This window comes from Spermophilus citellus (genome assembly GCF_964194105.1).
Source record: "Spermophilus citellus genome assembly, chromosome: 9".
NCBI lineage: Eukaryota > Metazoa > Chordata > Mammalia > Rodentia > Sciuridae > Spermophilus > Spermophilus citellus.
In genome coordinates, this window is record NC_138191.1 from 1,872,943 (window position 1) to 1,894,686 (window position 21,744).

Sequence of the window (21,744 nt, forward strand, 5' to 3'; positions counted from 1 at the left end):
CCAAGTGTTTGGCTTAATTAGAAGCTTACTTCTGCTTAAAGCTAATATCTTAGCCAGGCGCAGTGGTGCACACCTGTAATCCCACAGCTCGGGAGGCTGAGGCAGAAGGATTGTGAGTTCAAAACCAGCCTCAGCAAAAGGGAAGTGCTAAGCAACTCAGTGAGACCCTGTCTCTAAATAGAGCTGAGGATGTGGCTCAGTGGTCAAGTGCCCCCAAGCCTGGTACCCCCAAAAAAAACAAAAAACAAAACTAATATCTTGGGGTTTTCTCATTTAAAAAAAATGTTTTTTAGTTGTCAGTGGACCTGTATTTCATCTATTTATATGTGGTGCTGAGGATCAAACCCAGTGCCTCACACATTCTAGGCACTGTCTACCACTGAGCCACAACCCCAGTCCCGGTTTTCTCATTAAAATATATATATATATATATATATATAGTTTTTAGTTGTAGACAGACAGAATACCTTTATTTTATTTTTATGTGGTGCTGGCATCGAACCCAGGGCCTCACCCATGCTTAGTAAGCGCTGTGCCACTGAGCCCCAGCCCTACCTGGTTTCCTCATGTTTTGGAAAGTCTTTTTCTATTTTCCTGTTCCCTACAAGCTTTTTTCTTTTCTTTTTTTTTTTTTTCATCATACCATTCTTCAGATTTTAGGTTCCCTTGTTGTCTTGGTTACAAGAAACTAATATGTAATTTTTTTATTTGAAATTTATTTTTCAATGATACCTACAAAACAAAAATATATATTTATGGGGTATCATATGACATTTCAATACATATATTTCCCAGTGATTAAATCAGGATAAACATATCTGTCTTCTCAAATATTTCTCATTTCTTTATGGTAGAAACATTTAAAATCCTTTCTTCTGGCTTTTTAAAATACAAAGTGCATTACTATCATCTGTAGTCACCTCTTGACAGTAGCACCCGGGACTTCTTCGTCCTATCTGCCTGTAGCTCAGTTCACACTGACCCACCTTCCCCATGGCTCCCGCTCCGTCACTTCTGATTTCTGTCTGTAGGTTACAGTGGGGAAGGAGGAGCACATACTTTAAATGTACACCATACACATATGTCGTTTTGTGATGTTATGTAGCTAGTTTAGGGATACAGTTGATTAGCTTAATTACATTTGTCATTAAAATTTTTAATTCTGTAAGTGTTGGTCCCTAAAGCTTTACCAGAGACTTAGACAGTGAAGACCCTTGTTTACTGATGTGTGACTCAGGACTTTTTAAAATCTGGGTGGAGGCTTCTGCTTTTCCCACCCACCTCCCTCTATCTGTAGAGTGGGGAACGCACCCTTAATCGCACTACAAACCAAGAAGAGCAGCAGTGTCAACTCACCCGAGACTTAGTGAGTCTCTGGTGTCACCCTGTTGACACCATGTCTCATGGTGAGCTGTGATTGGGACCCGTCTCTGACTGAGAGCCCCTGAAGATAAGAATCGTAACAGGTGTTCATTCCTACTCCTAGTTCAGTGCCTGGTTCACAGTGGACGCTCGGTAAACATTCATTACATTGAATTAAACTGAATTGAATTGGATTATAGCACCACAGGAGATGGGGATTTTTGAGTTCACATTTTAAGTGAGATTGATTTAAAACAAATCTAGAAAGAAAAATTATTCTTTTTGTTTTGTTTTGTTTTTAAACATAGACTAAATTTAGGATACAGCTAGCTACCAATATGTTCACTGCCCATAATCTTTTAAGCATTCTGTGCAATGACTCACCGAAGTCCCCAAATAGATTTTTTTTTTTTTAAGTCACAATGGCCATAAGAAGCAAAATAAGGTTTGGAAAATATAGTGTTTCCTTTTTGCAGTCAGCAGTGTAGGGTCTTGTTGATATACAGAGGAGGATCTTTTAAGTATAATTTTAGCAAAGTTATTTTTTCCTTTGTGTTGAAATGAAACACAGATCACCTGATAAGTTCCTATAGGGCTTCTCACTTGTTTCGTTCTTACTAGAAGTCACTCATCAAAGATCTGGGATGTTCGCTTTCAGAAAAGCAGCACCACCTCATTTCCTAACACTTGTCTTCTGACCTCCTAGCGTTCCAGTCCAGCTGGCCAACAGACCAGGCCACCCCAAGATGCCTGTATTTCAGGAGAGTAAATGAACTCAACTTACTCCTTTCCCTCTACTTAACTATATTTTTTTTTCTTTTGCAAAGGAGTTTGGAATTTAAATCCTTCAAACCCAGAATCTTCCAGGTCTGAAACTATGAAACAATAATAATAAAGTACCTGGTCATTCTTTCAACCCTTTGTCTTCTGTAGATCTGTCTCCTTCTGAGAAAGTCCTGAGCATACTTATAAATACCATCCAAATAACCCCTGTGTTATAGAAAAGGTTCTCTTGCCAATGGGTTGCTATTTTAATTAATTCATTTCTTCAGCATACCTTTACTGGGTGCCTTTGCTAAGCCCTGGAGAAACAAGCTGAGTGAAAGGTATTCCCACCCTGAGGAGTTCATGATCTATTTTGGCAACAAGAATATAGACAGTGCCATGTTAATAATACAGTACTAAAATAGCCCTAGGACTAAGTGATAATAGTGGTAGAAGTGACAGTTCAGCATGGGGGGGTTTGTGAAGGCTTTTCAGGAAAAGTGATTTTTGATTCTTAGCCTTAAAGATAAAAAGGATTTCGGCAGAGAGAGAAGGGGCAACCTTACATCTCAGACACAGAGCACAGTAAGAGCAAAAGTATGGTGATGTGAATGTTTGTGACACGTTTAGGGAAGAGTGAGTGCTGTTGGGCGTGGATGGCAGGGACTACCCTGTGGGACATTGACCTAGACAAGTGAGGGGCAGCCTTAAAATTCAAATCATGCTGAAGGGCACGGTCTCTAGTCCATGGGTTTGAATCCCAGCTAAGCCACTCACTAGCTGTTGTGACACTGGCAAGTCACTTTACCTCTCTACAACTTTTTTCATTTTTTCAAATAAAGATAATAGGAGCAGCTATTTCATAGGGCTTCTTGTATATATATTCACACATACATGTGTAAAACAGTTCTCTGAACAAAATAAATACAACGTATTATCAGGCCACAGTAAATGTGAATACTAGTTATGATCAGGCCACAGTAGGAAGGGCTTGAAACCTTATATACATTTTTCTGTAAGTAAAAGGTTTTAAAGAAGAGGTGAGAGTATGCAATATGATATAATCTGTATTTTAGAAAAGTTACTCTGGTGTGTCTTTGGAGAGTAGATAAAATAAGGAAGAAACTCAGGCACAATAAAAGTTCTGAGACAATTTCAAGAGTATAGATAGTACTAGCAACTGAACCCAGGGATGCTTTACCACTGAGCCACATCCCCAGTCCTTTTTATTCATTTTGAGACAGGGTCTCATCAACTTGCCAAGGCTGACCTTGAACTTAGAATCCTCCTGCCTCAGTTTCCTGAGTCCCTGGGATCACAGGCCTGTGCCACCTCACTCAGCATAATATCAATCTTAACAGACATTACAAATTCAATCTAAAACACAGTGAGGACCCCGGGGGAGAAGAAAGGGACTTTCCCTCTACTGTGGATGTGTTAAAGTTCAACTGATGACTTGTATTCCACACCAACTATCAGACCAATGCTTTTGCATCCTATTCGTATCTGTCTCTGTAGTTCAGTGTCATGAGCAAGATATTCTATTTTTGAGGATACTTTTGCTTTTCCTTTAAGTAACCTCAAGTCTTCTTGTCAGCTTCCTAGAGGAAATTCTGGCTTCTGGACTGCACAGCCGGAGCAAGGAGAGCTCTCAAGTCCCTTCCAGGCCAGCAAGCAGGAGATGAGATGATGGTGGAGAACGTGGAGAACGGCACAGCTTCCCCCTGGCCCCCCCACAGCCTCCCACTGACCCGAGGGCTGGGAGAGGGTCTCGTGCTCTGGTTAGAATTCATCTCCTGGTACCTGTGGTTCCTGAACTGCTAGCACAGACACCAAGACTCCCAGAGATGCGCTCGCTGAGAATAAGTCTGAACCCTTCCCAACCTACTTTTCTTGTGGTTTCTTTATCGAGTAAATGTATTCCTTGTGTATTTGATAGTACAATCACTTCAGTTTATGGTGGATTTTGTTGGGATCTTACTTGGGAAAAGAGTTATCAGAGCCCAGGGGGTTTAAGAGTAATCATGTATGTACATGCCACCTTCCTCGATTTCCTCTCTTCCCTTGACCCTTTTTTTCTTTCTATTAACCACATGCCTGCACAACTCAGTTCTGAGAACTTACCGTGTTTCTTTAGAGAGCCATCCAAAAATTGTCCCTACCCTGGAACTTTCTGTGGCACTGAGAAACCATTATGACCACAATAAAAAATTCATTTTGTGAAATGATACGAGTGATTTCATTTTATTTCTTTAGGCTTCCTTTGTGGAAATTCATAAAGTGAGGCTTGAGATGACTTTTTTCTTTTAAACATTTTTTAGTTTTTTGGGTTTTTTTTGTTTTTTTTTAATGTGGTGCTGAGGATGGAACCCAGTGCCTCACACATGCTAGGAGAGTGCTCTACCACTGAGCCACAGCCACAGCCCTTGAGATGACTTTATACCAAACAACGCAGGCATTGCCTCTACCCAAGGACATTTAAAATACACCAAAGCAAGAATTATCCTGGTATCAATTTGCCTCTCTGGAAAGCAGAAAAAAGTGATGGCATCAATGGTGCCAGGAAATTAAGGCACTCTCAGATCATCATAGCAAAAACACCACAGTTCAATCTCCCCTTTAGTCTTCTGTGGCTCAGTTTCCTCTTTATAGTATGGGAGTGATACTGTACCTTCCTCCCAGGATTGTTAAGGGTTAAATGAGATGATACCTGTGAAGTACTTAGAACATTGTCTGCACTGATAAAGGTGAATAAAATGGATTCCTTTCTCTAAGTTGGAGAATACAGGATTACTATGCAAAGTAACTGGATTCCTGTGAATGCTTCCAGTGCAGGGAAAGAAATGGAAAAGCTGAAAGATGGGTCCCTCCCCATTTTCTCCACTCCTCAACTCTCAGCGTTGTTTCCTTACATTCACTCATGGGAAGCCATCAGGATTCTGTTCACAGTACACCTAAGATCAAAGGGTTTTTTAGATAATTTTTTTAAAAATTCTTCAGTTTTTGTAAGTTTTCAGGACACTTTGCACTTGGGGAGGCAGTATGTTAAATGCAGCATTCTACACGTTACACAGTCTCCAAAACAAAGTGGAGAATTCTCTCCTTCAAGTAGAGTACCTGTGCTTCCCTTCCTCTCGACAAAATAACTCTGGAATTAAAAAAAACAACAGACTTCTTATATCATTCTCTTCATTATTTGCTTGCTTCCATTGTGGCGGTTCATCTAACAATATCTAGAAATCTTAGAAATGAACACTACCCACAAGGAGTTTTTTTAACAGCACTTAAAAAAAATGGCATTTCTTTGGTAACAATGACTCATTTTTATATCATTTACAGAACTGAATCCCTTATTTCTGGTCCTTTTCCCTTTTAAAAACATCATTTTGATTAAGGTCTTTTATGCTTTTTTTTTTTAACAGTCATTGCACATTTTATGCTTTTAATAACCCCCTCCCCTCAGAGATTGAAACACCCTAGTCAAAACCTGTGTCCCATTTACAAAAGCCAAAGGATTTTTTTTTTAGAGAGAGAGAGAGAGAGTTTTAATATTTATCTTTAAGTTTTCAGCGGACACAACATCTTTGTATGTGGTGCTGAGGGTCGAACCCGGGCCGCACGCATGCCAGGCGAGTGCGCTACCACTTGAGCCACATCCCCAGCCCCAAAGATATTTGTTTTTAAACAACTGTTTGGTTAACAGTTTTTGCTCAGTAAATTTGCAGGCAGGAAATCACAAGTTTTTACCTCTGGTAGTCTTCTTTTTCCCATAAGTGGAGTTACCTATAAAATATTCAATTGAATAATTACTGGCACTGATATCTTAAGAATGGACATAATTAGGGAGGTAACCCCATCATAAGTCCTCCCAGTATCTCATCTTCACCAAAGACGAGATAAAAATTGGCTTGAGCGTTATTTTTGTAGTTTGTGTATATGGTAGTGTCAAGTTCATTGAAGAGACAGTGCTATAAAAATGTGTAAAGAAACCCAAGAGTGCTTATTCCAACTTCTTACTTAAGCTTTTGGAAAACAGTCCCCCATAGATCTAAAATCAGGTGCTATGAGGTTCACCTGGTAAAAGAGAAATCAGCTTTAAGAACAGGTCAGGGGAAGAGTGTGGCATGTGGAAAGAGGGGTGGCTGCCATGAGAAAGGGAGAGAGTGTGAGGGATCGTAAGGGCAGAGTGATAGGAAGAAACAGTACAACAGTTCAGGTTAATGAGAGGGAGAGAGAGAGAGAGAGAGAGCTCGCACCAGCCAGGGACTTATGTAACATCTTAAGGAGCAGACAGGCAGAGAAGGTTCTGCAGCCCACATGCATCTGCTCTAAAATCTGAAAATTACTTTGGAGGGTTACTTTTTATGGGTCCCTCGGCCTGATGTTTCACAAAGCTGTAGCTCCTATGTGATGCAGTGACAAGAAGCCCTGTTCCTTGCTTTTAGAAGGGACTCAGGTATTTGTTGACTTAAAGAGCTACTGTGAAGGGAGGAATATAGGGCAAGTCATTGATTCTTTCTTATAAGCCAGAATCTGCTTGAACTTTACTTTTTTTTTCCTCCAAGTGCTGGAGATGAATAAAACCAGGGGCTTTGTGCATACTAGGCAAGCATTCTACCACTGAGCCACCTATTTAAACTACTAATCCAAAGGATTCCAACCTGCCTGGCTAAGAAGCCCTCAAAAAATCATGCAGGCTGATTTCTTCACCACTGTCCTAATATTGGTACATTTTGTTTCCTCTTACTCATGTAGCCAGGATTTTTTAAATTCTTTTTTCCATCACTTTTTAAACCGGATGGGAAATAGAGACAGTAGGAAGGAGAAGATGGTTTGAGAAATGTGTTGGGGGAGGGGGGGGGCCCCGTGCACACGAGCGTGCACAAAATCTGAATAGGTGACTAGAGGCAGAAAGCCTGGATTCAAATCCATTTAGCCAGTAACGTGTAAATTTGGGCAAGTCAGTAGATTTGCCATGCCATCTCCTCATTTCCCAAGTGGGGATGTTAATACTTTTCTATATGCCTCACAAGGTGGCACTAAAGATTTAATGAAATGATGAGTATTTTTAAAGGATCAAGTTCTGTATCCGGCTAAAATAAAAGAACGAGTTAGGATGGTTATTATTGAGAGGAGTATCACTGGGTTAGGAGGAAAGGCGGGTCTGCGAACAGAAATGGCATCCCCCTTAAATGTGACAGATACCAGAAAAATAAAAAACGTCCTCAGCCCCTCGATCCACAAATTTAGCCAACGTTTTATCTTGAGACATCTCCGGAAAAAGAATTTTTGCTTTTTTCCTACTCTTCCGTGCCAGGGATATTTAATTCATTTTGTGGTTATTGTGTGCCTCCCATATGCCAGGCAATGTGTTTATTAGCTTACTGTCATCTCGTGATTAGCCCAGAGAACAATACTTCTATTTTCGAAGGACTTTCCCAGGTCATCTCCTAGACTCCTCTTTCCTTGATGATGGAAGTGGCAGTCCATCCCTCACCATTGAATATGTTGAGGACCAGAGGCTCAAAGAAATGCAGTGACTTGATAAAGGCCACAGAGTTGTGATGAAGCCAGTGGTCACCGTGGCTTTCCGACCACCCGCCTCCCGTCGTACACGAACCGAAAGACGGGAAGTTGCCAAGGTGTGTCCTGCGCGCTCTGAGGCAGACCGGGCAAGAGGGGTCAGCAGAGGTTCCCTCGTCAGAGCATCCTCTGGGCCCTGGACCCTTCCCTGGCCTGGACTCCAGTGTAGACAGGATCTGGGGCTGCAGAGCGGGGCAGGGGAACAGACCCCCAGGAAGTCTGCGTCCCACCTAGAGTCACATTCCAAGTCCCCTGGTATAACGGATCATGGCTTTGGGGACAGGGCTCTCTGGCCAGCACTTGGGCCGCTGCGTCTGGAGCTCAGAGACCCACCTCCAGTTTGGGGCTACTCTGCGGCCCCAGAGGCCCGAGGCTTTGTCACTGGGGAGTCCGCAGCCCCCTCGTGCCCCTGCCAGCTCGGCCCCTAGGAGGCACGAAACTTTTCCCCGACACCTGACCTGCCGGGTCACTCTGGGCCCGGGGAGGGGCTCTCCGTTTTTGTCTGGGGCTCGGGGATCTCGGTCTCCCAGCCCGTGCGTCTCCGGGGTCCCCTCGGCCCGCGCGACGGAGCCCCGGCGGCCGGGCGGCGGTCCTGGAGGCGCCCCCCTCGCCGGGGCGTCGAGGCGGGGTCCCGGCGGGGGTCCCGGCCGGCTCCCTCGCCCTCCGGAGCCAGAAACAAAGGCGGGAGCGCACTCGCCGCGGCCCCGCGCTTCCCGGCCTTCGGAGCCCGCAACGTCAGCGGCCGCGGATGGAGCCGCGGGGCGCGGGCTGGGCCGGCCCCTGCGCGTCGGGCGGCGCGGGTGGGCGGCGGGGCGCCGGGGGGCGGGCGCGGGCGTGCGCGAGGGCGAGTGCGAGGGAGGCCGGGCTTCCGTGTAACCGGAGCGACAAAGGCAGAGCCGGGGGCGGGCGCGGGCGCGGGGGCGGAGCGGCGGCGCCGGGACCTCGCCGCCAGCCTCCCGCTGGGCAGGCGCCCCTGCGAGCCGCCCCGACCCCCTCGCGGGGCGCACTCGGCCCGCGCCCGCGCCCTCGGGATGATGAAGAAGAACCATTCCTCCAAGAGGGTGAGTGCGCGCCGACCCGGCGTCGGGGCGGCGGGCTGGGCCGGGAGGGGCGGCCTGCGCGAGCCCCCCGCCCGCCTGGCCGCGCCCGCGCCCGCGCCCGTCCCCGCGGCCGGCCCGGGGCGCCCGGCGGCGGGGCTTTGTCTGTCGACTGGCGTCGGGGGCTGAACTTGGCTGAGTTTCCGCCGACCCGCGCCGCCTCCTCCCCGGCCCTGGCCGCCGCTGGCTCGGCTCCGCGGGGCCGTAAGACAATGAGAAAGAAAAGGAGGCGCCGCTAGCCCGGGCGCTGCCCGGAGGCCGGAGGGCGCGAGGCCGGCGGTCGGGGCCCGCGGAGGCCGCCCCCCTCCGCCCGCAGTTTCGGGGTCTTGGGGAGGGGGAGTCGCTCGGAGCCAAGACCTGGCCCCAGGGGGCAGCGGACCTGGGCTTCCAGGCTTAGAGACGAGCGGGCCGGGTCCCCTCAGGGTCTGGTCCTGATCTTGTCCCTCGGACAGGGGCCTCAGGATGGGAACCATCAGTCTGCACCGCCCGAGAAGGTCGGCTGGGTCCGGAAATTCTGCGGGAAAGGGATTTTCAGGGAGATTTGGAAGAACCGCTACGTGGTGCTGAAAGGGGACCAGCTCTTCATCTCTGAGAAGGAGGTAGGTGCCCTTTACCGCTAACTTCGCCCTGCTCCCTCGGCTTCCCCCTGCCCACGGGGTCTCCCAGCAAAACAGTGGTGGCCTTAGTCTGTACCGCGTCCGGTTCTGCTGAGAAAGGTCACCCCTGAGCCAGAAGACCTGAGTAGGAATTAGAAGTTGAGTTGCTTCGTATAAGTGTTTTTCTCTTTGCAAATACCTCTCTGACAGCAGCGATTGTCCCCTCCTAACACGTCCCCTAAGTTCTAAGCGTCCCCTGCTGTGCCTCCCACCTGTCCTGGCCTCCTAAAATGTGGACTATGGTCCTCCTTTGCTGTTGTTGCTGGAACACGATGTTCAGCTTCCCCCTGTCCGGCCCGCCACCCTGACCCGGCTTCCTTTCCTATCTGCAGTAGGGTTATCAGTAGCACAGCCATCCTGAATCATAGAAAAGACACGACCCAGGGCTGCTATCTTTTGACTCCGGTAGTGGATCTGTGAGTGCCAGATAGTTACGTTTGTAGAAGTCACTGTTCCTAACCGGTATGCTTTGTGTAGCTCACCACTCCAGTTAAAAAAGAGGGGGCATTTAACTCATGTCCTGCCCCCTTCCTGCCTACCCCTATTTGTATGAGAGGGGATAAAAATGGAGGCGTGAATCCCTGTATGTCTCTGCATGGTTTTAGCTGTGTAGTTAAACATGAAAACATAGGCCACATTTGGTCAGAACCTGCATCCAGATCATTAAATCCAACCTCTTCTCCCTTTTGTCCCCAGTGCTTGGGATGGATACCACAGTATCATACTGGAAAACTGGAATGGCTATTCTGTGACTATGTCCTGTACTCCCCTTAGGATTCCTCACCCCAGGCTAGCCGGGAAGCCCCCTGTGAGTCTAACCTCTTCTGCTTTTGGCAGTAGGCACTTTTATTCAGTAGATTATATGTAGGTAAATAAATCCTTTTATGGTATTGAAACAGACACATGTTCAGCCCGGAGAAAGTACTCATCTGGAAACAGTATCTACTGAGGCCACTAGGGAAGGGCAAAGCCATGCCAGGGCGGAGGAGATCCCCCTGCAGGGTGTCTGAACCTAGCTACTCACTCTTGGGAACTTGCTGGTGGAGAGTCTTAGGGGGGAGGTAAGGGAAGACTTTGACAGGAGGATTTATTTTTAAGGGTCACCTCTGCCAATCACAAATCCTACAGAAAGTTTTTTTCCACAATTTTCTGGCTTTCCAGTTTAGAAAGAAAGAAAGAGAGACAAAGAGTCAAAGTGTCTCTCCTGTCTTTCCCGAACTTGATAATAGAAGGAAACTCTAGTGAGCAATCGAGAGAACTTCCTACATGTCAAAGGGGGAACTAGAGAACAGTGAAAGGGTAGGAGAAACAAGTCATTTTTTTTTCTTGTTTATTTATCCAAACAGCAGAGTTTGGGTTGAAGGAACATGGTTGAGCCTTGTGTGTGGAGAATGGGATACAGAGCCAGGGAAAGGATGGAATGATCTCAGCATGGTGTCCTATGAGTCAGGAGCATCTGATCAGTCCTGAGGCCAACTGACCCCCTGTGGGGAAGGGTATAGCAAAAGAGGGAACAGCATATTGATGTTACTTTTCTTGAGAGCCTGTTTGCATGCTACTGTGGGCCTGAGTTAAATGTGAAATTGACCGAGGAATCCAAGTTTTATTCTGTTCACTTCCCAAAAGCTCCAGAACCAACAGATTCAAGATTTAAACAACAACAAAAAAGCATAGTATATTTGTAATTTATGTTTTAATACAAAAAAAAAATTCCTAACCCTCTTTCCCAGAGTTTACAGCAATCATTTTTTTTGTTCTTTCCTCCTAAAAAGGCAGGGTCTCCAACAATTACTTCCACCATAGAACTCCTTCTGTGTTTGTTGTGGATCATTTTCCAAGGGTGCCCTTTCTCAGAGCTGGGGCATCCTCTGAGCTGGATCTTAGGGAAACCTCATGGTAGAGGAAGTTAGGTTCTAGATAATTCTTAGCAAACGTGAAAAATTCCTTCTTATGGGCAATGGGTGAAGAATCAGAGGAAAGGAAATGTTAATTTGGAAGATGAGTAAATATAAATGAGATCTTGAGAATTAGCTGGGGGGGGGGACAGAACACAGTGGAGAACAAGGCTCCCAGGAGAGTCCATCTTTTCTGGGCATTAGAATATACTTGTTCTACTGCTTGTCTAACCTCGGCTCCTACCCCTGCCCTACAGTGGCTAACCTCTGTCAATGTCTCCTGTTCCCCGAGCTCCGTATCAGCTTGTTTCCCAGCTAGAACTCCTTGCCCTTCCCTCTCCCTAAGGAAAACAGAACAAGTTACTCTCTTCCCCTGGCTGCATACACACACCCAGCGCTTTCCTCTCCAAGGTTTCTGGCTTCTGCTGATAGTCTGACTCTGGGGAGGAGGGAGGGGAGGATGATGCGTCATCCTGCATCCTGGCCCCGTGTTTCTGGGAATTGTTCTTGGATGCCCCTGGCAACACCTTGTCTCACCTCCACCCATAATCCTTCAAGGCTTCTGGTCACTTCCAGCCCAAAACCAGGGATGGCTGGGAAGGGGTAGCCCTGGAGGAGCCAAGCCTTGTCCAAACGAAGGGAGCTGTGTGATCATCTGTCCTCACCATCATCACCCCCTGGTCCAGGACAATTTAGAAGGATGGACAGACCCACTCCACCACCATGTAGTCCCACAACATCATGCCAGAATTTGGGAAGCGGGTCTCCTTTGTGAACCAGTTCCAGGCAGGGAGGTATATGTCTTCCAGGGAAGAACTGAGGCTACTTTTGTTTTTTAATATGTTTGCTTAATTTTAACAGAACAAGTACTGGTGGTCTGTACTTTTCATCCTAGGAAACATGGCCATTCCTGAGGTGTTCCTAACTGAGCAGAAGAGGGTAGACAGGCTGCCCAGTCTGGATGAGTCTCTTCGTAGTAGTATATGTTAGAGGAGAGCAGGTTGGGGACAAGAAAGCCACTGTGTAAACTTGAGAGGCCAGAGGCAGCCCTTCATTCCCTCCAGACACCCTGATACTAGGGCTGTTTTGAGAATTCCCTGGGGGTGGAAAAACAGCTCCCTCCGCTGAACCGCTGAGGGCCACCAGGTCTTCCTTACTTGGGAATGATCAGATCGACCCACTCATCATGTCCCTTTAAGGGCTTGAGCCTTTTCTGCGTCCTTCAGTGGATTCATGGTGAGGAGAGGCTCTGGAAGCGGTAGCTCAGCTGAGGAGAGTAGGGTTGGTGGTTTAAAGAGAGATCTGCCTGAGGACGTGGGACCCGGAGGCTGCCCGTCTGGAGCCCCGTGATGTGGAGCCTCTGTGTGGCATGGGTCGGGTGGCCCTGTCCCGTTGTCCTCCCCTCTCCTCGGGCACAGTCAGGTCCCCAAGGCCTACCTACACTGATATTTGGGGGGAGGGGCTAAGTATTTTTATCCTCCTCACCCCCCCCCTTTGGGTTTCTCCACCAGGTAAAAGATGAGAAAAATATTCAAGAGGTGTTTGACCTGAGTGACTATGAGAAGTGTGAAGAGCTCCGGAAATCCAAGAGCAGGAGCAAGAAAAATCATAGCAAGTTTACTCTTGCGCACTCCAAACAACCCGGCAACACAGTAGGTACCTCCTCGACCTGGACACCAGGGCACTGGAGGGGCTGGGAGGGGCAGAAGGAAGACCTCCCCCTTCAGATTCTCCTTCTCTGCAGTCCTGGCTCCGAGGTCCCAAGCTGCTCTCCTGCTGGCCTTTATTATTTAACCAGAGACTATTGTGGCCATTTCCTTCTCTCCAGGCCTTTAACCTGTTCAGCCACAAAGTCCCTTTACCTGCATCCCCAGCAGCCCCCATGCCTCTCCCCTACTCTGACCCTCGCGCACACCTACATACACACATCCCCTGGGAGGAAGTCACCGGTCTCTGTGCCCTGGAAGGCGATCAGGGTTCTGACTCTAATTCCCCTGATCTAAGGAAACCAGGGAAGCCATTTCTGTCACCATCTACTTCCTCAGACATAGAAAGATCTCAAATATCTGTCCTTTATCAAACCTCTAATTCTCTCCAGAGCCACCTACCTGCTTAACTCCTCCTTAGTCGTTTCTAAAACAGAGTCCAAGCCGTGGTGACTGGCAGGGGCGGAAGCTGGGTTTCCTGGAGTTAGGGATGACTCTGGTAGCAGGAGCTGGATCCAAGAGAATGCGATTATGATTTCCTGCTTCTTCACTGTCAAGGTGAGGCGCCAACTCTAACACCCAGGCTGAAACGAGACTCTCCCCTCACAGGCACCCAACCTGATCTTCCTGGCCGTGAGTCCAGAGGAAAAGGAGTCCTGGATCAACGCCCTCAACTCCGCCATCACCAGAGCCAAGAACCGCGTCTTGGATGAGGTCAGGGGCTCACTGTGGGGAGAAGGATGCTGGGACAGAGGGAGGATTATTATTCGGGGCCCCACTCACCTGCTCCCCCACCAGCCCTTCTCTTTTCTCTCCTTTTTGAAATCCTTGTTCTCCTTTACCTTCCAAGTCTGTTCTGCCAACTCCTCTTCCCCAACATCACGATGCATGAGCCGATGTGGGGGAACCCCCTCACATCCAGTAAATCTCTTTGCCTGTGATTGCTCAAAAGTGGTTTATGGGGTGCGCGTATTTCCCAGTCCAAGCACCCTCGGGACTTGGGGGATGCTGGGTGGGACAAACAGTCCGAAGAACACCGATGACAGTACTTCTCTTCAGGTCACTGTTGAAGAAGATAGCTATCTCGCCCACCCCACTCGAGACAGAGCGAAAATCCAGCACTCCCGCCGCCCCCCAACTCGGGGACACCTCATGGCTGTGGTACGTAAGCCTAAAGAAGTAAACATTGTGGAAGGGCTAATTCGGGGTCAGTCTGTCCCAGACAGAACCGTATACCACCACCGGCATTTGAGGAAGACCTTGATAATGAGATCAACACCCCGCATTCTTCCTGATTCCTCTGAATCAGAAATATTTATTCAGCAATAACATCCTGAAAGACAGACGCAAGCTGCTGCCATTTCCTTCTCCCAGTGCCTTCTCTGAAGGAGACCTCTCCGCCCTAGGCAAGCCCTTCTACTTAACTTGCTATTTCTTAATTCCTTTGATGGTGATTTGAACTTTTTATCTTTCTGTGACTTAATTTCTCCTGCTTGTTTCCCAGATTCTCCCCTTACACCTACCAAGAGCTAAGACGTCTCTGCTCTCAGTAATTTTATTGTCTTTGGGGGGAAATGAGATGTACCACCCAGGAAAATTAAAAATAGAGAAGATGAATACCATACAAGATGACGTAAACTTCTGTGTGGTGGGTAGCTGTCTTGATGAATGACCATGTTAAGATCTGCATGGGGGCTGAGGATATAGTTCTTGCCTTGCAAGCAAAAGGCACTGGGTTCAATCCCTGGCATGCCCCCCCCCAAAAAATACAAAAGAACTACATGCATTCAGAGGAGGAAGGATCACAGCAAACCCCTGTGCCATACAGTCAATGGTTTCTTTCACTGATCTGAGCTCTTAGTTTCTAGGAAGTAGTAGCATGAATGTAGACTTTGGAGTCGGGCAGAACATAACTTTGTAGTTAACTGTGTGGTTCCTTGGAACTGCATATCTGTAAAATGGGGCAGTTGAATATCCTTACCACTTTTTAAAAACCACTGTATTCTGGAACAAAGAACACGGTTTGGCTGGGCATATGGTGCACACCTGTAATCCCAGTGACTTGGGGGCTGAGGTAGGAGAGTTGCAAAGTCAAGACCTGCCTTGGGAATGTATCCAGACCCCGTTGGTTGGCTGGAAGGTAGCCTGGTGGCTGAGGTGTGGCTCAAAGGACGCAGGTAGAAAAGGACTGTGCCAAGTGGAGCGTCCCGTGTGTGCCAAGCCCAGTACTGTGCTTGGAGCCTCCGGTAGAGGAAGTAGACACCCCTCAGGAAGCTTGTAGCTAAGGGGAGAATCTGGGTAACAAGCAGGAGAAATTAAGTTGCAGAAAGATAAAAAGTTCGAATCTCCTTCAAAGGAATTAAGAAAAGGCAAGTTAAGTAGAAGGGCTCGCCTAAGGCAGAGAGGTCTCCCAGAGAAGGCACGGTGAGAAGGGGATGGCAGCAGCTTGCATCTGTCTTTCAGACGTCACTGCTGAGATCCCTACTGATGACCATTTACCGCCCTGATTCCCACACCTTCTCCCCAGGCTTCCACCTCTACCTCAGATGGGATGCTGACCTTGGACCTGATCCAAGAGGAAGACCCCTCCCCTGAGGAGCCAGCCTCTTGTGCTGAGAGCTTTCGGGTGGACCTGGACAAGTCTGTGGCCCAGCTGGCAGGGAGTCGGCGGAGAGCAGATTCTGACCGGATCCAGTCTTCCTCAGCCCGGGCAACCAGCCTCCCTCGACCTTGGGAAAAGCCAGACAAGGGGGCCACCTACACCCCCCAGGCACCCAAGAAGTTGACCCCCACAGAGAAAGGCCGCTGTGCCTCCTTGGAGGAAATCCTGTCTCAGCGGGACGCTGCCCCAGCCCGCACCCTCCAGCTTCGGGAATCTCCAGCCCCCAGCCCACCCCACCCCAGCCAGCTGTCCCGGATCCAGGACCTGGTAGCAAGGAAACTCGAGAAGACACAGGAGCTGCTGGCAGAAGTCCAGGGACTGGGAGATGGCAAACGCAAGGCCAAGGACCCCCCACAGTCTCCACCCGACTCGGAGTCTGAGCAGCTGCTGCTGGAGACCGAGCGGCTGCTAGGAGAGGCGTCCTCGAACTGGAGCCAGGCAAAGAGAGTGCTGCAGGAAGTCAGCGAGTTGAGGGACCTGTACAGACAGATGGACCTGCAGACCCCCGACTCCCACCCCAAACAGACCACCCAGCACAGTCAGTATCGGAAGAGCCTGATGTGAAGGACAGGAACTTGGTGGGGGGCTTACAGATTCTTATCTCCAAGTGTTGCAGGATAAAAGTTTTTTATTTACCTCAGTCAAAAAAAAAAAAAAAACACTATTGAACTCACTGCTCTTGCTGGTGCCTGACCCCCTAAGCCTTTGTCCCCCTACCCACTTTCCTTACTCAACTCCCCCTCCTACTTGGCCCCTATAACAGTAATAAGGAGCTTCCCTGCACCAAGAAGGACACAGTCTGCTCCTTTGACACTCCCCTCCCTCCCACCCCCCAGCGCACGCACAGCCTTCTGAGTCCAGAGGGAGCTGCGGAGGAGGGGTTTCTCGTGTGTCCCATTCCAGGTTCTATCTGAGGGTGAAATTTCAGCTGCCCCACTTCAGTTCCAGGAATGTGGAGGACAGTGCCACCTGCCCATGCCATAGGAGAAGTGAGATTTACCCCAGCCCTGAGGAGGATATGTGGAATTTAAATCTCCCTGCCCAACGCTGGCTCCTCACCCATAGTAGTGAGTCTCTGGTTGAGAGTGAACTACGTGGGGCTGGGGCTGTAGCTCAGTGGTGGAGCACCTGCCCCTCATGCATGAGGACCCGAGTTCAACCCCAGTATATCATGAAGCGAGACTGAGCTGCTAGGAGGTGCTTTCTCCATCTCCCAAGCCCTGCCAAGCATGGAGTCAAAGATACACCTTTGGATGGTGGGACTGGTTTGGTCATTTGACGAGGGGGTGACTAACATAGGGGAAATGGGGATAGCTGACCCCATGGAAGAACTGAACTAAGAATGAAACTGACTTGCCATGCAGGCTGGGTAGGAAAAGGGGAAAACCAAACCTGGGCCTGGGTTCCTCTTTCTGCCAAGTGAGGTTTCCTGTTGCCACTCCCTGTCCTTCCTCAGGGGCTCCCACCAGTCAGCAGATCCAGGTCAGCTGCAAAACTCATGTCTGCTCCCACCACCATTGTGCCTGCCTGCCTCACAGCCTTCTCTGAGGTCCATCCCACACAACTCGTTTTGTTTGCTGCTTTTCACTGAAATTTTTTGTTTGCCTTTTCAGTACTAGGGGCTGAGCCAGGAGTGCTGTACTACCTAGGTACACCCCCAGCCCCTATTTTATTTTTTATTTGGGGTCGGGGTCTTTCTAAGTTGCCAGGGCTAGCCTCAAACTTGCAACCTTCCTGCCCTAGCCTCCTGAGTCACTGAGGTTACAGGCATGTACCACCACACCCAGCTCTCTAAAGTTTCTAGGATCTGTTAGTAACAGTGCTAAGGTCTAGAAGAAAGTTGTGAAGGCAAGATATGAGTGATTTTTGGAAAGAAGGGGTCAGAGAGCATCTGGATCAAGTGAATAAGGGATTAAAGACACACACATCCCTGGTGAGCTTCTCTTGATGGTCTTCCCTAGGTCTCTTCTCACAACCAAGAGCCAAGTCCTAGAGCTTCACTGGGGGAGAAAGGAGAGGAAATAGGGACAACCCACATATAGATACCAGTCATGAGCCTGTTGGATGTTAGGAAAATTGGGTAGGAAGGAGAGGAGAATCCTTCTCGAGAAAGAAGGATTCGATTCCTTTTGTGTGTGTGTGTGTGTGGTGCTGGGATTGAACCCAGTACCTGGTGCACACGAGGCCAGCACTCTGCCACCTGAGCGAGATCCCCAGCCCCCTTCTGTTCTTGACATTGCTCCTACAACCACATTAGATCAGGGAATCTCTCCAAGATAAACTGTCTAGGGATGAGGGATTCCTGCTCTCTTTTTAGGCCCCCACCACTCACTGTCATGAAAGTTTTCTGTCGATGCAGCCTAGAGTTATCTAGTCTCTTCATGGAGGAAAGGGTATTCTGTTGGATTCAGGGAAAGTGCACTTGCTGTCATTACCAGCATCTTCTGGGGGATGAGATGAGGGAACCTAGTTCTTCAGGTTTCCTGTCCTCCAAATAGACTTCACTCTCCAAAATTCTAAGCCTGGTCATCAGCGTCACCCATTGCCACAGATAGTGAAAGTCTGAGTTAAGTTTTTATTTTCTCGTTATGAGTCTCCATTTTTGTATTAATTTTATTTTACCAGCATTTTTCCTTTCTCTCCGCCTTGTCACTCCCACATAATGAGAAAAAAGACAAAAGCAAGAATAACAGTGTGTGTCCCAACATGCCAATCATCTGTGGTTCCCAGGGGAACCGGGAAATGAAGGGAGACCTGCAGAGGGAATGGCAGGTGAGCAAAAGCAAAGGACGAAGGCCAGAGGAGACCTGGGCACTGGGTCCTAGGGTTTTCAGTCCCCGGAATCGGCAGCTTCCAATTCTCCAGCAACTGCCAAAATATCCACATCACAAAATTGGGGACATGAAACCAGACGGATCTGGATTCAAGTTCTCTGTCCCTCTTTAGTTATGAGGTCCTGGGCAAGACACAAGCTTTCAGAGTGTCAGTTTTCTCATCTGCAAACTGCAGAACTGTTAATTGGGTGAGGACAATGGAGGGAAATGCATGTCGGTCAGTAAGTGGCTGCTATGCCTGCTATCATCCGTGGGGCCCCGTGGGCAACGGACAGGAAGTCCCGGTGGCTAGACCCAGGTTGAGAGTCAGTGCACTAACTCATTATCACTTCATTTTAGTCCACACACTTGATCAGGCCACACGCTGTGCCCGCTGTGCCCCTACCTCTTCAAAGGAAAGAGTGTGCCCGCTGCAAAGGGGGGGTGGAAACGCTATTCCCAGGCTTCAAGGACTTCAGAACTTAGCACAAAGCCAGGCTTCCCACTAGAAAAACACAGAGTGCCTTTGTGGTGGGCTACCAGCAAGATTTCTGGTCTGGGGTTTGGCTCATTGGTTCATTGGCCTACCCTGTGGAAGACCCTGGGTTCAACCCCCACACCTGCAAATAAAGACAATTTTGTTAATGTCGGCTGTGTGTGTGAGCTCAGGCACCATGACAGGCTCAGGAAGCATTCCTCTGATTTCCCCTCCTCCTAGCACCTCTCTTCCCTCCCTCCTTCACTCCAAACCATTTTCCTGCAACATTTCTCTTAGTTCCTCCAAATAACTGTGTTATGCAGTAAATGGGTGGATTGAGTCAAGAAAGGCTCCGTGGCTACCTGGGGCAGCTTCCCTATGACACAGCTGCCAAAGGGCATTTCCAGGATGTCTGGACTTTCCTCCCTTCCTCTCCCCCAACAACTTTGCCTTAGGCTTTTTCTTAGCCAAATGAACTGGGAAGGGGAGCACCTTTGGGTGGCCCCAGGATGGGGAGAAGGGAAAATCCAGGGAGCAGAGTTGAGACATCGTGATAGATAAAGACGGTCAAGAGCCAAACGCTTCATTCCTAATTCCGTGGCATCGTCCTCTGCTCTCCCAGCCTCTGCCTTAAACTGTGGAGAGGTTGGGGGAGTGGATACAAGCACAGTCCTGATCTTCCTACATTAGGAAGAGTGTCTGAGAGTCGGCCTGGCAGGCTGACGAGGTCATCTGCATGCAGTTTCCACAACCTAGCTGTAGGTCGTCTAGGACGAGAAGAAAAGGAGAAAGAAAGGAAAAAGGCACATGTTTCTCCAACCCCTGCTCCAACCCTCACCAACGCCACGCTAGGCCTCAACTCCAACCCCAGGGAAATAGCTCTTGCCTCCCTCCTCACCCCACTATCCCAACCCCGGAGCCAACAGCAAATTTACCTCCTTCTCCCCAGAAACCAGCCCCAAAGAACCTCTCCCCTGTCTGCACCTCACAGGCAAGCAGACCAGCCCACTCTACAGCCCTCAAACTGGGCTCCGCACCCTCCCACAACACACACACACACACACACACACACACACACACACACACACAGCCGTCTCACTCCCGCCCTAAGCTCGGTTCTTTCTTTTTCTGCTATCCTTCTACCTCCCGGTCTCCCAACAGCAGCCAATCCCCAGCCTGCTCTAGAGCCACACCATATATGGAGAGGTTGGAAGGAAACCCGAGTAAAAGCAGGAGCGAACACACACACACACACACACACACACACACTCACACACACACACACAGAGTTTAAGTGCATTTCTGCACATGATCTTTGTGTGTATCACATGAGTTCCGCGGTCCCCGGTTCATCCCACCCACAGAATGAGGAACCTGTTTGCTATTCCCCACTTTTATTCATGCCCCAGGAGAACATCACTCCAATGGCTGCCTCTGACCTAGATTCCCTGCACTAATTACAAGCCTAACGAGATCTAACAAACACCCAACTTAGCACAGCTGAGACCCTCGAGGTCAATTAGTGCAGCCCAGCTCCACTCAGGAAATGAGAGATGGAGCCTGAAAGTCGCCTACATGCCTTACCCAACCCCACTGCCACCCTGGGGTTTGGAAGCAAGAATCGGGAGAACGCAAAAATTAGCAGGACCAGTTTAAAAATAGGATCTTGGAGAAGTGTGGGGAGAAGTGTGTTAAGGTTGGGGAGCAGTTGGACGATAACAGACTCCCACCTCCTCCTAACTGACCATAAGCATAGAGGCTGATACCACTCAACAAGGATGGACACCGGCGATTTTCCTAAGGACTTAATATGAGGAACTGAAATTCATAGAAAAGCAAGCACAGGAACTCTGGTTCTGAGTCATGACCTTCAGCTCTGCACTCCTCTTCCTCTTAGCTTCCAGCTGGTTTGGGATAGCCTAGAAATCACCCCTTTCTTTCAGAATACTAGACCCAACTTCATTTTCCCTTTTCCTTCCTACAAATATTAAAACCATGACAGCAAACGTCCCCTTCCTCCTAATATTCCGTGCGTAAGTGCATTCGAACTAGAACCCAGGACCTCAAGCAAGCACTCTACCACTGAACTACACCTGCAGCCCTTCTTATTGTATTTCGTTTTGAGTTAAGGTCTTGCTAAATTGGCCAGGCTGGCCTTGAACTTGCAATCCTCCTGCCTTAGCCTCCAAGTCCCTAGGATAACAAGTGTGTGGTCTGGCTCTCAGGGTTCCTTTCCTTAGGCACAAAGCAAGACAATGGAATAGCTTCTCTAGCCCAGAGTCCTAACCTCCATCCCTAAAGAGAACTCCTACAGAGGTGTAAGGGGGAGGGAGGGAGAGGGCTAGTGGACTGCTTTATATGCCAGAGGAGAAGTGAACTTACAGCCACCTCAGAAACAGAATGCTCCTGCCAGGGGCAGGCCTGTCATCCCAGCAGCTCAGGAGGCTGAGACAGAAGGATCCCGAGTTCAAAGCCAGCCTCAGCAATGGTGAGGTGCTAAGCAACTCAGTGAGACCCTGTCTCTAAATAAAATACAAAATAGGGCTGGGATGTGGCTCAGTGGTTAAGTGCCCCTGAGTTCAATCCCTGGTACCAAAGAAAAGAAAATTATGGAAGTGGATAGAAGAGGAAGTGGGGTCCAGTTGGTTTGAGAGATGATAGATAAGAAAGAATCTCAGATGACATTCAATTTTCTTCCTCAGGCAGCTAGAGAGATAGAATCATTCC

At 48.6% G+C, this 21,744-nt stretch overlaps 2 protein-coding genes and 1 long non-coding RNA gene across 5 annotated transcripts in view; 2 read left to right on the top strand and 1 right to left on the bottom strand.

Annotated features, from left to right (window-relative positions):
- Positions 1–4,351, top strand: part of VPS45 (vacuolar protein sorting 45 homolog) — a 55,695-nt gene extending 51,344 nt beyond the window's left edge. The window contains exon 15 of the mRNA XM_081307023.1: positions 3,725–4,351. Within this exon, the coding sequence (XP_081163149.1) occupies positions 3,725–3,812 (88 nt within the window). The 3' untranslated portion in view covers positions 3,813–4,351. The remainder of the gene's footprint in view (positions 1–3,724) is intronic.
- LOC308656238 overlaps positions 1–21,744 on the bottom strand; it is a 182,792-nt gene that overhangs the window by 23,480 nt on the left and 137,568 nt on the right. The gene's annotated exons all lie outside the window — the stretch shown is intronic.
- PLEKHO1 (pleckstrin homology domain containing O1) lies at positions 8,639–16,546 on the top strand. Of its 3 annotated transcripts, none has more exons than XM_081307057.1 (6): positions 8,639–8,771; positions 9,260–9,406; positions 12,870–13,010; positions 13,674–13,778; positions 14,124–14,225; positions 15,592–16,346. In XM_081307057.1, exons 1-6 carry the CDS (start codon positions 8,742–8,744, stop codon positions 16,288–16,290), a joined length of 1,224 nt encoding a protein of 407 aa, XP_081163183.1. In that variant the 5' UTR covers positions 8,639–8,741; the 3' UTR covers positions 16,291–16,346. The 3 variants fall into 3 exon arrangements, with proteins under 3 accessions (XP_081163183.1, XP_081163184.1, XP_081163185.1); XM_081307058.1 differs by having other exon boundaries at positions 8,727–8,771; positions 9,269–9,406; positions 15,592–16,348; XM_081307059.1 differs by lacking the exon at positions 8,639–8,771 and adding an exon at positions 10,160–10,271 and having other exon boundaries at positions 9,267–9,406; positions 15,592–16,546.

Excerpts from the sequence above, each read along its gene's own strand:
- PLEKHO1 (XM_081307057.1), top strand. The coding sequence starts at position 8,742 with ATGATGAAGAAGAACCATTCCTCCAAGAGG. Across the intron at positions 13,011-13,673 it reads CCAAACAACCCGGCAACACA|GCACCCAACCTGATCTTCCT; the intron begins GTAGGTACCTCC and ends CTCCCCTCACAG. Across the intron at positions 13,779-14,123 it reads AGAACCGCGTCTTGGATGAG|GTCACTGTTGAAGAAGATAG; the intron begins GTCAGGGGCTCA and ends ACTTCTCTTCAG.